General features: G+C 43.1%; 1 protein-coding gene across 1 annotated transcript in view; it reads right to left on the minus strand.

The window, feature by feature from the left end:
• Nucleotides 1–6,794: 6,794 nt before the first annotated feature.
• Nucleotides 6,795–16,747, minus strand: part of LOC122787440 (4-hydroxyphenylpyruvate dioxygenase-like) — a 705,402-nt gene continuing 695,449 nt past the window's right edge. Inside the window, exon 14 of the mRNA XM_044054155.1 lies at nucleotides 6,795–7,444. Within this exon, the coding sequence (XP_043910090.1) occupies nucleotides 7,352–7,444 (93 nt within the window). The 3' untranslated portion in view covers nucleotides 6,795–7,351. The remainder of the gene's footprint in view (nucleotides 7,445–16,747) is intronic.

Genomic DNA, 16,747 nt, shown 5'->3' on the forward strand with positions numbered 1-16,747 from the left:
TTTTCAGTATGTACTGCTTGATTTATCCATAATTTGTCAGGGTCTATTTATTAGTTTCTCCTCAAGTGTTTGACACTGCCCTGTATAGACAAAGACACCTTGAGTGACATTTTTCCTGTAAAAACACATTTGAAATTTCACCAATATCTAGTTGCACACAGGACAACTAGTTTGTAGTGACAAGCACTGCCCACAGAGTTGCAAACTGGATGCGCATGACATTTTATATTCTCACTTCAACTGTCTAATCAATAAAAAAGTGTTTGTTGCCATAGATATGAACTTTCCCACTATCTGTTACCAGCTTGGTGGATATGGGCATCCTGAGGCAATGCAGAAATTGCCTCATGTTTACTGACAACCAGTTAATTCTCAAAGAAACTGATATGGTATGTGAGAGGTGTATTTACACAATGTCATTGGAGGCAAAGCTTTCACATAAAAGCACTCCTAATGTCAATAAAGTTGTCAGTAGTACACACACTGCACCCATCACACACAATTCAAAGCAGGAAACATTGACCCACATATACTGAGGCACTTAAATGTAACCTTCCTATACCCCAAAGATCTCCTAGATGAACTACACGTAACAAATATGAAAAACCACAACTACAGTAACAGTAAAAATAATAAAAGGCTTTAATGTTTCTAGCTCCTCGACCAAGCACAACTTTCAAGGAGTACAATTCTTAACATCAGACCATCACAATATACAACACAAAATTAACAACCTTAACAATCAATTACACATCAATTACCAAGTAATTAACTAGGTATTTCCAATTGCATTCAGTGTTCAACCCTTTAGCTACCAAGGTGTTAAACTTTTAAGATGTATAGAGCTTCTTTACTTAAAATTTTATCCTTAATAGCAGAAACTTCCCCTACATTTAATATAACCTGTTCCAAAATACACCTAAGTCCTTCAGCATTGCCCTCTCATAACAAATACCCTCAGCAGCCTTGAATGCACTCTTTCAAAACAAGATCCACATGAACACATGCAACCAAATCTCATGGAGCCTGTACTTCTAAGCCAATAAGGCAAGCCACAACACAATCAAACATTCCGGTCATTGGAGACTTCATTGTGAGACACACTGATGGCCCTTTCACCAGGGTGATTAAGGAGAAAGCCATGGTCATTTGCTTATCAGGAACTAGGATCTGCCACATTACAAATGCACTCAGGTCATTTGACCGCAAGTACCATTATGACTCCGTCATAGTCCATGTGGGTGTAAATGGCCTGAGATGTACCTCCTTAGACTATATGAAGAAAGACATATTGGAGCTCTCAGAATATGTGTCCCAAGCTGGTATGAGCTTAGCATTGAGCAGCATTTTACTTCTCCAAGGATGATGCCACAATACGAACAAAAGATGACTGACTTTAATAATTGGCTTAGTTTCTGGTGTCATTCTAAGGGGGTGCAATATTTGTCAGCATGGAAGAAGATGGTCAACAGACCACGCTGCTTTGCCAAGGATGGTCTGCTCCTCTCCCCTCTAGGCTTTCAAATATTAGCTAAAACATTATCTTCCCCCATAGTGCCTTTTTTTAGGCAATGCCAAAGTGAAAGTACTTCCGACATAGCAAATCAAAACCAGGAAAAGCTAACGGTATTAATGCCAATACTAGCAGTCTAAACAAAAAACTCCATTCTCTTGAAGCTCTGTTTACCCTAGAGAATGGTGACATCAGTGCGGTCACTGAGACATGGTTTAAAGCCACAGGGAGCACACCAACACTGCAAGGTTACAGTACCTTCCACACATTTAGACCAACTACTAGACAGGCAGGGACTAAAGGTGGAGGTGTCTCTATTTACATAAAAAAATAAATATACCTCAAAGCTGGTTAAACGGGACAATTCACTTGAGCTGCTCCATGTTCAAGTCACCATAGGTAAAATCTAATACCACTTCCTTGGAAGCTATAGGTCCCCCTGTATGACCCAGGAAACCCATACCATGTATTTCAACTTACTGGAAACACTCACCATCCAACCCAGTACCATATTCATGGGAAAATGTAATACCCCTCAATTACCTGGGAATCCGATGTGACACCAAACGTACAAGCACAGAGATTCCTGGAGTTTGTAAACACAGCCTCCCTGGACCAGATTGTCAGTGCACCAGCCAGAGGTGCAGCCATACTGGATCTGGTCCTCACTAATATGCGAGAGTACTTCATGCCCCCTAGTGTAATTTCATCTCTGGTAAAGTCAGACCACAAAATGGTCGCCTTTGAAGTAAAAATAAAACCTGGAACCCCAGCTAACCCTGGAATATTCAGAAACTACACTAAAGCTAATTTCCTGCTATTAAGTGATAACCTAGCAAAATTGCAAGCCCCCATAAACCCTGAGAACACTGCTGCCTATGCAGAACAGTTCACAGAAACCCTATACAGGCATGTTAATAGCTGCATAGAGGCAGCTGTACCCACCAGAAAGAAGTAAAGAGGTAACTCAAAAAACAAGCCACCCTGGTGGAATCACAAAATCAATAGGTTGTATAACAGAATGAAGAAAATCATGGCAAAATTAGGCGGTGCAGCACCCAGCAGGTTAAAAGCACTCTCATCAAACTAAACAAAGAAATCAGAAGACAAAGTCTACCAAAGCCAAATTTGAGGCAAATTTGGCCTTCCAGGCCAAGATCAACCACAAGGCATTTTTTAGCATTGTCAACAACCTCAAAAGCAATACACAATTGTGTGCAGAGCTCATTGTAAATGGAGCCACCTATATACAGCCAGAAGGCATAGCAAACCTACTGGCCAACTAATTCAGCTCCAACTTTACCCCTCTCTTCCCCTTAAACTTCCCTCAGGAAATACTATCAAGTATAACTCCCCTGCTATGACTAGGGAACATGTCTGTAATGCACTCTCTAAGGCCAAGAACACTTTATCAATGAGCCCAGACAGTATCCCAGGATGCCTTCTAAATAGCATGAAACATGACCTATCAGGCCATCTGAAACTGCTGCCTAACTGTAGCCTCCAAACAGGCTTTGTGCTGCATGAATGTAGAACAGCAACAGTCATTCCTCTGCACAAAGGTGGGCTATCTACAAACCCTGGAAATTACAGGCCCATAAGTCTCATTAGTCTCATATGCAAACCCACGGAAAGAATTATCATGGATATGATCAATAATGACACAGTAAACCTCCAGACACTGGACCCAACCCAGTTTGCTTTTGTCAATGGCGGGTCATGCCTACTCAACCAGGTGGACTTGTTTGAAAAGGTCACGAAAGCAATGGATGAGGGCAAAATGGTTCACCTGCCTACCTTGACCAGGCCAAGGCATTTGACACAATACCCCACTTGGGCATTGTTGACAAACCCAAGAGGTTAGGTACAAACACATGTCACCTGGTAGATAGGCAACTGGCTCACAGACAGGCCCCAGGAAGTTAGAATTTGGGAGGCCACCTCTACAAAGAGGCTAGTCAAATGTGAAGTTCCTGAGGGATCAGTCCTGGGACCTCTGATTTTTGGCATTTATTTCTTTGAAGTCAGGGCCAATGTCAATAGCCCTTAACTGACTATATTTGCAGATGATTACAAATTAGGAGCTGTCATTGAATCCCACACTGACACAAATGTTGTCCAAGAAGGGCTAACACAGACAAACAACTGGTTTCAGAGCCATGGTCTAAAACTAAATGCCAAGAAATGCATAATAGTATCCCTTGGGAAGGCATCCACCCTTGGTAACTATCATATTGACAACACACCCCTAAGAGTTGACCCAGTAGTCAGGGACTAGGGGACACACGTAGACAGTTATATATCCTTTAACTATCACATGTCTACAGTAGTGAGGAAATCATTCTTTGTTGCGCAACATATAAACAAAGGTATGGCATCTAGGCCCAAGGAAGTCATTGTTCCACTGTATTGGGCATTCATCAGACCTATCATCGAGTACAGTGCCCCTTTGGTATGTAACCAAGCATATCAAACAACTGGAGCATCCACAGAGGTTCATCACTAAAAGAATACAGAGTAAAAGTAACATGTCCTATGCAGACCTCCTCAAGGCCCTATCCCTGTATTCTGTCTCCTACATGCTGTTGAGAGGAGATCTATGCCTGGCATACAAGGCATTGTCAGACCCCACTCTGATGGACCTACTGCATATCTGCAAAACAAGCAGCACCAAAATTACCCATTCTAAAGACTTAAACCTTGCCTGTGATATAAATAGGACCTACTGGACAGACAAGTATGTATCCCAGAGACAACCCCGTCTCTGGAACGGGCTTCCCATCCATGTGAAACAGAGTTCCTTCCTAACCCAGTTCAAGTGTAACTTGGACAACTGGATGGGGAACAGGAAATTTATTTCTGGTTTGTCACCTATGTCTCTAATGGACACAGGCAGCCTGTAAATGGTTCATCTCCCAGGCTCCCTGCTTCTAAATGTTTCATCTCCCATGCCCCTACTTACCCTTTTCAAGGGTACCAGAACTTGCCAGGGATTTGGGATGCATGTTTAGGCTTAAAAAGGCCCATGAGGTCATTAGCCTAGTAAACACCTGTCAACCTATAAACCTATGAAACTGGGTGTTTGAAAAAAAAATATTAGCTTAATGAAGTCTACTGAGACTTAAAGGACATACACATTAATAAAATGACTTTTTAGAGTAACCTGCTGGAGTGAACTGCCTGGTTATCTTTTAGTGAAGAATTTACTGTCAACAGGAAATCTTGGGAACTGTTTTTGTATTTCTGTGTCATATATGTGTGTGTGTGTGTGTGTGTGTGTATAGTTCCCCTTAATTTACAAGTGCCTCTAATGTCAACAGATTTCCTGTCTGCCCAATTTGGTTGACAGAAAAGCTGTCAATAATGGTGTGAGATTGCTATTATACTTGTGTTAGGGAATTTGCCCTTTACCCTGGTATTGTGGAGTCTTGAAGTTGGTATATATAATTAGTGGGGAGCTCGCACAGACCAGTTGCAGGGGGGCAAAAACATTGTGTTTTATTATCATGTCAAAGGATTATGTTTCAGAGCATTAGCTGTTGTGATCAGTGTTTTTTTTATTATCTTCACATCAACCTTTTTGCATTCTCAGTATTTTTCAGTATCAACCTAGATAGATAGATAGATAGATAGATAGATAGATAGATAGATAGATAGATATATGTGTGTGTGTGTATTTCTATATTTGTATGTGTGTGTGTGTGTGTGTGTGTAAAATATATAAATATATATATATATACACACACACACACACATACATACACACATATAGAGAGAGAGATTTTCTAACAGAATGTTGACATCTAGAGAACATAAATTATACAACGACCCCCCATTAATATTCAGAAAACGTGCACGCTGATTGGTCAGCGTGCACGTTGTAAATCAGAGTTATAGTAATGGAAAAAGGTCCAGTCGCTCTGACTTTTTCCATTACTATATACAGCAACGGAGAACGCAAGATCTCCGTTGCTTCACACTGTCTCGCTATGTTAAACTCATTTAACATAGCGAGACAGCATTAAAAAAAGCAACGGACATTCTCCGTTGCTTTTTTTAATGCTGTCTCGCTATGTTAAACGAGTTTAACATAGCGAGACAGTTTGTAAAAAGCAACGGAGATCTTGCTTTCCCCGTTGCTTTTTACAAACTGTTTCGCTATGTTAAATGGGTTTAACATAGCGAGACAGCTTTAAAAAAAGCAACGCTTTTTTAAAGCTGTCTTGCTATGTTAAACCCATTTAACATAGCGAAACAGTTTGTAAAAAGCAATGGAGATCTTGCTTTCTCCGTTGCTTTTGCCCACAGCTCTGATGTACTGCGTAGGCATACGCATGCGCAGTACATCAGAACTGCCGCAGAATACCAGACAGCTGCGGAAGGGCAGCAAGGAGGCATTATACAATGCCATTATTTAAGAAAATTAATTTTTTTTTTTCTTAAATAATGTCATTATAATAATAACCACTTCTGGGTGTGGGTAATGCTGGATTTACCCACGGTTGGCTTTGTTTGGTCACTCGGGCTTCGCCCTCGTGACCAAACCACACCAACCGTGGGTAAATCCAGCATTACCCACACCCAGGCGTGGGTTATTGCTATAGTAAAACATCCAGAAAACAGACATGAAAAAAACATAATGTGCAAAGATATTGATAAAAAGACTATATCAAAGCAGAGATGATATTTGTGATATCCGATTCTTGTTGAAAACTCGAATGGTATACAAAAAGCTACAACAAATTTAAGAGAAGAGATGAAAATATTGCATAATTTTTTCATATAAGGCTTTTGACAACTGTAGTGTGCTAATAAGCTGCGGAAAGAGAAATTTAAATGAAACACAAATACATTTTGCAATGAACTAGAATAACTGACAACTGTGTCATCTTTAATCAAGTGAAAATGCATTAGTCTTTAATGATGCATTACAGACTTCAGATGCTCCTGTGTATAACAATAAGAAGGTAAATGTGAGCTTTTCAAGATTAAACAAGTAGGGTTTAAATACTGTTTAAGTAGTAACATTTTCCTGTTTCAACAGTGTTCATTGTGAAACACTGTAGACTCCTGAGTATATATTACTGTTCGCTAGACCAAAGTAAAACACCTCTTAGCACAACGCACTATACATTGGTGTCCCTAGCTGATGCCATTTTGTCAAGCAAGAAAATGTCATAAAAATTCACCTGTGAGGGATAAGTTATTTCATATATCAGGCAGATAGTAACAAGTCTTGTAGGGCATTACAGATTACTCCCATTTTTCAAATCTTTGTATCTTAGAGATTCATAATTCCCACTGGATGCCTAAACTATTCTTATTCTTTATCTATGGATTCATTCTTTTACAACTTTCTTTTTGTTTTAGGTGTACAGTTGTACCCAGAGGTTCATAATGGGAGGGTGGTGTGCATATTTATAGCATGATCAGAAATTCTTAAGATCATGTCTGGCAAATTAAATGGTGACTGTAGTGCATATCAATAATGTTGTAGAAATCCGGCTGTTGACTCTTGTTGGATTAAGAGAAAGAATTAACAGGGATCTGAGAAAGGGCATAACAGTAAACCAGAGGAGACTAAAGTTTTTTTCTGAAAGAGCTTTCTTAAGATAATTTCAAAGCAATTCATTGTCTAATGCAGGAGCACTGAAGATAGATAAAGGTTAAGACAATGAAGATGTTTTCCATGGCTGAGTATGGGGTATCATTTCAGTGCACTGTATCCTTTCAGAGATTAAAGCAAACACAGCACTTGAGATGTGATAGTTTTCAAAGCCATGTAAGCAGTCCTCCTTTTGCATCCAGTCTATTTGTTCATTTAAAAGGCTTTGTATCTCAGTTTGCTGTGTAAACAGTCAGGTTCCCCCGGGCATCCTGATCTTTCTCAATGGCTTCAAACAAGGATTTGAAGTTTCCTGCACCAAAGCCCTGCAGAGGCAGAAAACAAAACAAAGTGTAAAAATGATTTTGAAAACATTTGCATACAACATAAACCAGTGTTGTATATTATTTATAAATATGTTAATATTACTATCAAACCCACAAGTTAATATTTAATTACATTTTAGGTACTTTACAAAACAGATTTTAAAATTAGAAAACGTGTTTGTTCATTTCTTTCTTTTTAGTAATTATACAGTTCTACTACAACATTCATGTTCCCTTTACAGGAAAGACCGACATCTTAAAGAAGTTGAGTGATTTGTTTATAGTTACACAATATGCATGGAGTTATGGGAGTCAAACCCAGATTTCTGTCTTTTGCAGCAGAACTAGCTTTCTGTTTATCATCTTATGTAAATCCTACTTACTGATGGAGTAAGACACTGTTAGGAAAGGGGACAAGTGGCCATTATACTGCAAATATTTAGCTTTATGTTTAGAGCATATCAGTTTAGAGATATAGATATAGATATGCAATGGTCAAAATATATGTAGATGTAACCCAACTAATGAGATCTGTTATGATTTCCACTGTCTAAGAATAATGCTGCAAAGCCCTCTGCTGAGGAGTACAACTTGCATCGTGTATGAAAGAACAGAGCATATAATGTCATTATGATCCTTTCCCAAGTTTCATGTACCCCCCAGAGAATCACCCTGCTTTCAGGTCTCTGCCTGAACCTGGGGTGTTGAAAGTACAGCTGGAACCCAGCACTTGTAACAATGGACTAGAGAAAATCATTTAAGTTCTTTAAACGCCAATCTGATGTTATCATTTTCATTCATTCCTCAACCACTGGGTTCGGATCCAACTCGGCCAGTTTATACAGATTCTAGGATCCGAATCTCGAACTCCTGCCTTACCCATAATGCCTCTGTCTCCTACAACACCTCAGATCTCATTTGCTGCTCATCAAGATGGTTGGGATTACGATTTCTCAAGCTCTGTTGGGGTTGTGAGTGATTATATTCAGCTATTTTCTCTATCGTTGCTTCTATCTTATACCTTTTTAAACCTCCTTACCGGTTTTTCACTACTTTTAACAGTTAGTGTTATTTTCTGTCCATTTGCATTCTTTCCGTATCTGTACTCCTAATTACCATTGTTGGTAGTCTTTCTCATTCTCATTTCTCTAAAAAAAAAAAAACTTTACTTTTATTCCTGTATGGCAGACAAGCCAATGGGATTCAGAAAATGCACTTCTTGTGGGCACAAGATCCCAAATTTTGATGCCCACAGGGAGTGCAATTACTGTTTAGGTCCTGCACATTTGGATTCACCATGTTCTATTTATGCGGCCTTTAACAAAAGACTTATCAGTGACCAGAGGAAGGTTTCCTCCCTGCTTCTTCTTCCTCCATGAGGACTTCATCAGGGGCTCAAACCCCCACCAAAAAAATCTAAGCAGTCCAGGGAGCATCACAAGCGCTCTCCTTCTCGGACTCCTCCACAAACTTCATCTTCGGAACCTGCTAAAAAGATTCAAAAGCTATTGGGTCCAAAGACCTGTTTGAAGACAGTCTGTTTCTACATCTCCTCAAATCCGTGTTCCAAGATTCTCTCCGGGAACCAGTTTCTCCCAAGCTAACATCACCTTTTCTTCAGGAATCCACCAGGAAGTCCTCTAGGCCACCTTCCACATCCTCTTCTGTTAGGTCCTTCCATAGTCTCTCTGAAGTGGAGGTGGACAGGATGATGACAAAATTCCTCAGGACACAGATACAGATGGAGGTTTTGCCAGCTCCATCCTACACCGGATCCGTGAGCTGCCAACCTGCTTTTCTTCCCGTTGTTACTCCTTCTCCAAACCGACCTTCTGTTTTGGAGTCCATGGATCCTAAGGTCACAGGAGTCAACATGTGGGATCTGACAGTTCCTCCTTCTTTGGCTCTGACTACCTTCTTGACCTGTTCGGCTGTGACTCTGTTGGAGCACAACGGTTCTCGGAGTTGAAATGTCTGTGTCAAGCCAAGGGTTCAGAGACATCACTTCCCTCTGGAGCATCGGGGTTTGATAGCTCAGCTCTGACTCCCTCCTCAGAGCAGAGGATCAATGGGTCTTGGGGATTGTCTGCTGTGAGAGTTTCAGCTCTGGAGGGATTGTCCTTGGCTTTCCTGGGTCCCTCTGGCTTTGAGGTGGTGGAGAGAGTTTTCTCCCAACCTAGAACAACATCAACTCTCCTGTCCTCAGATCCATACCCTACTCCTTCTCTGGATCCTGTGTCTAAGCCTACATATCTTCCACCTCAGGGAAAGCCATCAGAGAAGAGCTTCCAAACAGTCCACATATGGAGCTCCTCGTCTCTTCTGACATCTCCCCGGAATACCCCACTGAGGAGGTTCCTTGTAGGAGAACGTGCAAAAGGAGGCAGTTGAATTCCCCCCAGGAATCCCTCCCAGAGGACACTGACTTCGATGAAGGGAAGTGCTTCCTTCATCTCCATGGGCAGATATTTTTTTTGGAGACATCCTAGAAATCCTTTGCCAGAAAGGTGGTTGTTCTGCCCAAAACCCTTCCCAGGAGGAATCAGTGTTTTTGGAAGCCTTCAGGTCTGGCCCATCAACATTTTGGGTTACCACCCTGTGTATGAGCTTATAGACCTTGTCTCTCACAGGGCATGGAAGGAACCGGACTTCATGGAACCTATTCCTAAGTGACCTGACAAAATTCTTAGTGCCCCTATAGAAAGACAGCACTGGACAAAAGAAATTCCTGTAGATGCCATGGTTGTTGTGGCAGCCAGCAAGGAGGAGTTAGCAGAATAGAGCTCCACTGTCCATCACCCTAATAGGGAGTCTAGGGCTTTGGACAGATTTGGGAGGTGGGTCTACTCATTGTGATCACTGAATTACCTGGCACACTTCACCAGATTACAGAGGGACTTAATAAAGGAACTCTCTAATTTTGCCCCAGGGCCCATGTCGGCAGAGGAACAGAAAACTTTTTCCTTGAGAATGGCCACCGTTCAGACCATCTCTAATGCATCCATGAGGTCAATCTTGCATGCTGCAGAGGGTACATGAAGTTCAGCCAATGCAGGCATGGCCATAAGGAGACATGCCTAGAGGTGGCAATGTGACTATGCGGAACCTTTCAAGGCATCATTCATCAATGCTACTTTTGATGGATAGCATTGTTTGGCCCAACAGTTAAAGATACTCTCTCCCGAAATTAATTGGATAGAAAGACCTTGTCTGCCATTGGGATTCACTTTTCTACTCCACAGAGACCTTTTTTTCTAGGAACCAGCATGGTGGTAAGAAAATGTGGTTCAAGAAGTCTCAAGGTCCTTTCCAGGAGTCACATGGAGAATTTTCCCCCAGAGGCAGAGGGGGGAACATTTATAATGGTAGATACCACCCACAGGGCGGAGAGGGTCTGCAGAATCAGGGATTTCAAGATTCTTTCTCAGACAAGTCCTTCCAGCACTCCTGAGAAGTTGCGTGACTGTCCCTCTGTGAAGACAGGCGAGGGGTGCCTATCCTTGCACCAAGATACCGGGCTAGCCATCACAAACAATCTTTGGGTGCAAAAGATCATATGCAGAGGATAATTATAACACCCAGTGAAAGCAAAGACAATTCTCCCTGATGCTCCACCCAATCAGAGGGAGTTAGCAACTCAAGAAATTGCAAAGCTGCTAAACAAAAGAGTCATCCAGAAGGACCCACCAGACCAAACAGGATCCAGAATTTACTAAATGTTCTTTTTAGTGCCAAAAAAAGACAGGCGACCTAAGGCCAATTTTGGACTTAACATTCCTGAACACATCCATAAAGAACTCAAAATTCCTGATGGTCACAGTCCTGTCCATTCTACCTCTTTCTAGAAGGAAGACTGGATGTGCTCAACATTCAAGATATGTACTAGCACATCAAAATGAACAGACACTCATGAAGTTTTCTCCACTTCTGCCTGGGAGCCAGTGACTGCCAATTCAGAGTCCTGGCCTATTGTCTCACCACAGCCTCCAGGGTGCTCACCAAATGCATGGCAGTAGTAGCAGCTCACCTGAGACTGCTTGGATTCAGAGTGCTTCCTTATTTAGACAACTGGCTCTTGACTGCATCAGCCAGGCATCTGCTATTACAAACCAGGGATTATCTACTATACCTAGCACCCACTCTGGGAATCACAATCAGCATGCAAAAATCTCAGCTGCAGCCAGCCCAAGTGATAGATTTCATAGGGGCCCACATGAACACTATCAAGTGTCTGGCCTTCCAACCTCAGAACAAGATTTTTACATTGAGAGCACACATCAGGCAAATTCTTGCCATCCCAGTGCCTTCAGCAAAATTGGTACGTAAAGCATTAGGTTTGATGGCTGCCACTATAAACTTAATTCCAACAGCTCACTTACACATGAGAATCCTTCAATGGACATTGGCGGTACAATGGTCCTTACATCATTATCTATTGAGTCACCCCATAAAATTGTGTTGAGTATGCAAAAATTCTCTTTATTGGTGGGTCCACTCAAAAGAAATTGAGAAAGGGCATCCGTTTATCCCCCCAATGCCATGTTGACTACGGATACCTCCCAGTTGTGGTTGGGGGGGCATTTCTTGGGGCAGATGGTCCAAGGCATGTGGTCGATACAGGAGACCAATCTGCATATCAACGTTCTAGAGGTGAGACCAGTGCTTCTAGTGTTACAGGCCTTTCAGAGCTTTCTTCCTCTAGGGACTATTGCAATACAAATGGACAACATGTCAGTAGTCTGGTATATTAACAAACAAGAGGGGAACCATATCTTACCCCGTTTGTCGAGAAGCAGTGATGGTTTGACAATAGGCAATCTCTTCTAACCACTTCCTAGTAGCTAAGCACATACCAGGGCAGGCCAACATTCTAGCAGACAGACTCAGCAGGACCATCCTCATGCCTCATGAGTGGTCCCTCAATCAATCAGTGGCCAACATAATCTTCAACGAGTGAGGTCAACGTTGCTGTGACCTGTCTGCATCCCCCTGCAACAACAAATGGATCAGGTCCTTTGCTCTGATCCCTCCTCTGGGACAGTCACAGAGGGATGCTCTAGTCCTTGTTTGGCACTCTGGTCTCCTTTACGCTTACCCTCCTCTGCCTGTCATGCCCAAATTTCTTCAGAAAACACAACGGTTGAAGAGCGAAGTGATCCTCACTGCCCCCTTTTGGCCTTGACAGATCTGGTTCCCATTCCTTTGATCTCACCTGGTACATACTCCTTGAACTCTGGATCCCAGTCCAGATCTCCTATCTCACCCTTCAGGACAGATTTATCCAGATCTTGTAGGCCTCAAACTGACTGCATGGTTTCTCCAATTCTGATTATGGCTAGACATTCCAGGCTTTCCTCTCCAGTTTGAAACATTTTGGCACCTTCCCATAAAGCTTCTACTAGAAAGATTTGCAGAAGTAAATGGAAGAGATTCTCTATTTGGGTTCATCAGAAACATTTAGATCCCTTCACCGCTCCAGTTACGGTAATACTAGACTTTCTTGCTTCAATTTTCCAGAATGGAGCAAGTTTCTCTACTATTAAAGTTCAACTGGCAGCCATCTGAAATTATCACACAGGGATAATGCCTCTTTTTTGGCATCATCTAAGTTGTGTAAGGCCATCCTTAGAGGTACTTTCTTACTCAGACCTCCAGTAAAAGATCCCACTCCACCTTGGGATCTCACCACGGTTTTATAAGCCCTAGTTTATTCTCCTTTTGAAACATCAAGTAAGGTGGATCTAAATGTCTTCTCTTGGAAAACTGTGTTTTGGTAGCTATAACCTCTGTGAGAATAGCTTCTGAATTACAAGCACTATCCTCCAAACCACCCTGATTTTTCACAAAGATAGAGTCATCTTACACACAAATCCTTCCTTTTTACCAAAGGTTGCCTCTAAAAAAAAAACATCAGTCAGGTCATCACTCTACCAGCCTTCTTTCCTAATTTTGAAAACAAAGGTGAATATACCCTTCATCTTCTCGATGTACATAGACAATTGCATTTTTACCTGGACAGAACAAAATCATTCAGAAGATCTGATCAACTATTTGTTTCTTTCTCTAAAGTAAGAATGGGAATGGGAAGCCAGTCTCTAAGAGCACACTAGTCAAATGGATAATGGATTGCATTTCCTATGTCTGTTCTTCTAAAGGTATTGCATTATATAGGCAATTGAAGGAACATTCCACCAAGTCAGTTCCTACTTCAGCAGCCTTTTAGTCTAGAGTTTCTATTGATGAGATTTGCACAGCTGCCTGTTGGTCAAATATTTATACCTTTATTGCACATTACAAATTAGATATAATTTCCAGGACTAGAGCTGCCTTTGGTTGGTTCCACAGTGCTCTGGAATATCCTTCCATGAAGGCCACCCAAGATTACTGTAGCTGGGGACTCTGTCCCATTGGTCGAGGAACGAATGAAAATGACAACATCAGATAAAAAAAAGCTATGTACTTACTATAACAGTTCATCTGTGGTGTCCATTTTCATTCTTCAACTCCTCCACCTCCTTCCCCCTGTCCATTCCCTTAGGGAGAGACCTGGCAGAAGTGTTTTTGGGAACTATATTCCTGTTTAAGCTCCTGTTCTTTCAGCTATCACTTTTCTGTCATAGCTTTATTATTGTTTTACATGTATATAATGTCTATATATTAGCAGCAAAGTCGATCTGATGTGTTGTAGGGGATAGGGGCATTGTGGGTAAGGCAGGAGCTCGAGATTCAGATATGGGTAAGGCAGGAGCTCAAGATTCAGATCCAAGAATCAAGAAAAAAAGAAAGTGGCCGAGGTGGATCCGAGGGTCAGATCCGAACGCATTGGGTGAGGAAGAATAAAAATGGACAATACAGATGGAATGTTATGGTGAGTACGTAACTCCTGATGTTAAGTTGTCTATCTCGCCTTCATTCTTGCTGGATGGGTTCGGAGCCGACCTTGGCTCCGACTCGGCCACTCTAAAAGCTCGAGAGTTGGTTCCACCGGCTCGAGGCTCCCCTTATATCCCACAATGCTAGGCGAGAGTTACCTCAGATCTCGTTTGCCGCTACAGCTTCGAGGTTGGTTGTTTCTACCGGTTCCTGGTGAGTGCTAATTTTTCTTGTAAAAATTACTCTTTAAAACCCCTTTTAAGTTAATATTCTTACTTAGTTAGTGTGTTTTTTGTAGTTTATTCTAGTTTATTGTAGTTTAAATTCTAGTTTTACTACTAATTTTATTGTGTTTTCCTGACAGGGTATAACTTGTGTGTTTGTGTGCGTGTTTGTGTACACCTGTCAGTTAAAAAAATGTCTAAGGAAGCAAAGGTCTCCGGATTCAAGAAGTGTGATGCGTGCTGTCAGAAAATGTCTCTGACAGACGCTTCTTGTGTCTATTGTCTGGGGCCTTTGCCTGCAGGACTCCTGTGCTGTGTGCCATGGCTTCAGCCCCAGGGTCCTGCAGGAAAGAAAACAAATTAATTCTTAGAGGCTTACTGAAGCCAGAGGATTCCCTGTCAGTTTCAACAGGGAAGCCTCTTAAGGCATCGAGGTCTTGGCTCGAGACCTCAGGTTGCTCAACCTTTGCCTTTATCGGCTCCGGCTAGAGCCGATATGTCTCAGTCCACAGTTTCTGTGGCTCCCTCGGCGGAGCCGAGGTTATTGAGGTTCCGTGTCGGCTCCGACCAGACCTTCGGAGCCGACAACTAGGAAGAGGTCCAGGTCACCATCTCTTGGCTCCATTCATTCGGCTCCAGGATCTCCCCTGCTGTCTGAACGGGCCAAAGGTCTCACTCCTCTAGGTCATCGAGGCTGGCGGATCATGACCTCCAGAGGGTAGTGAGTCGACTACTTAAGTCCGAGGCACTAGCCCAGATGCTTCAGAGCCCGACTCATCAGTCGATGCCTGCCCCGTCCATCAACATTTTCCTCCTTGACTCTCTTGAGTTCGGCCGGAACCGAGACTGTGATTGAGACAATTGTCTTCGCCCCGGGCCCGCTTTCTTTGGAAGAATCTCGGCGGACTTCCTGAGTGGCATCGGACCCTTGTCCCCTCCCCCTCTCCTGGGGTTTTCGGCCTGGGTGATTCGGCTCCACATCGCCTCGGAGCCATCACTGTCGGTGCCGAGGGGTTCTTAGCTCCTCGGGCGGGGACCTCTGGCTCTGCCTGACAGGGGTGCATTCGAGGTCATGTGTTAGAGCCTGGCTCTACTCCACAGTCGGCTGCCCCCCTCCTCTATGCTGCCTCAGGGTAAGTCGACTCACTCCCTCATCCCGGACCGCAGAGAGCCAGCTCCTCAGGAGCCCCTGTGGGATTTCATCCTCTTCGAGGCCTCTCCCGATTTGGCAGAAGAGCCCCTCGGAAGAGGAAGTGTAAGAGGAAACACATTGACTCACCTGAGTCTATCACGTCAGACACAGATTTGGATGATTCTGAGGGTTCTGCCCCCCTTCTGAAGATGTCTCATTTGCAGACATTCTGGAGATCCTGAAACAGAGGGAAATTGGCCAGCCCTCAACCCTTCGGAGAATCTGTGTATCTTGAGCGCTTGGCTCTCGCCCTTCCACCTCCTGGGTGTCCCTCCTTCGACCCCCTCATGCAGGTGGTTGCTAAGAAGGCATGGACGGCTCCTGATTCAGTGGACCCCACTCCCAGGAGACCCTCTAAGTTCATCACAGCTCCAGCAGACAAGCAGTTTTTAACAAAAGGAGTTTCTGTGGATGCTATGGTGGTAGCTGCTGCCACAAAGAAGGAACTGGCTGATCCTTCAGTACCTGTCCATCCACCTAACAAGGAATTTAGGTCCATGGATAGATATGGAGGCGGATGTTCTCCTCAGCGACATTTACCATGCGCTGAACTACCTGTGCCATTTCACTCGTCTTCAAAGGGACTTGATCAAGGAAGCGAGTGAAATGTGATCCTACAGCTGCGGGGTTCCAAGACAAGATGAACACGCAGCTGGCTACCCTTAATTCCATATCCAACTCCTCCATGCCTCCTTTCTTACGGCTGATGGAGCGAGCAGAGCCGCAGGGACAGGTGTGGCTCACGACGCCTGGATGCAGCAATTTTTGGCGGACCCTTTCAAGACGTCTTTCACGAACTCCCTTTTGATGGATCATCTCTTTGGTCCTCAAGTGAAAGAAACCCTGACTAGGTGCGAGACTGATGGCAAGACCCTTTCTGCCGTCGGAGTCCGTTTTTCGACTCCTTCTAGGCCTTACCCCAAAAGCCAGAAGGGTGGAAAGGTGTGGTTCCGTAAACAATCTCAAGGGACTTCGCCTGACGCACAAAGTCGTTTTCCTACCAAAGGCAGAGGT

This window comes from Protopterus annectens, chromosome 13.part0, assembly GCF_019279795.1.
Source record: "Protopterus annectens isolate FY-2018-M chromosome 13.part0, PAN1.0, whole genome shotgun sequence".
NCBI classification, from domain to species: Eukaryota; Metazoa; Chordata; order Ceratodontiformes; family Protopteridae; genus Protopterus; species Protopterus annectens.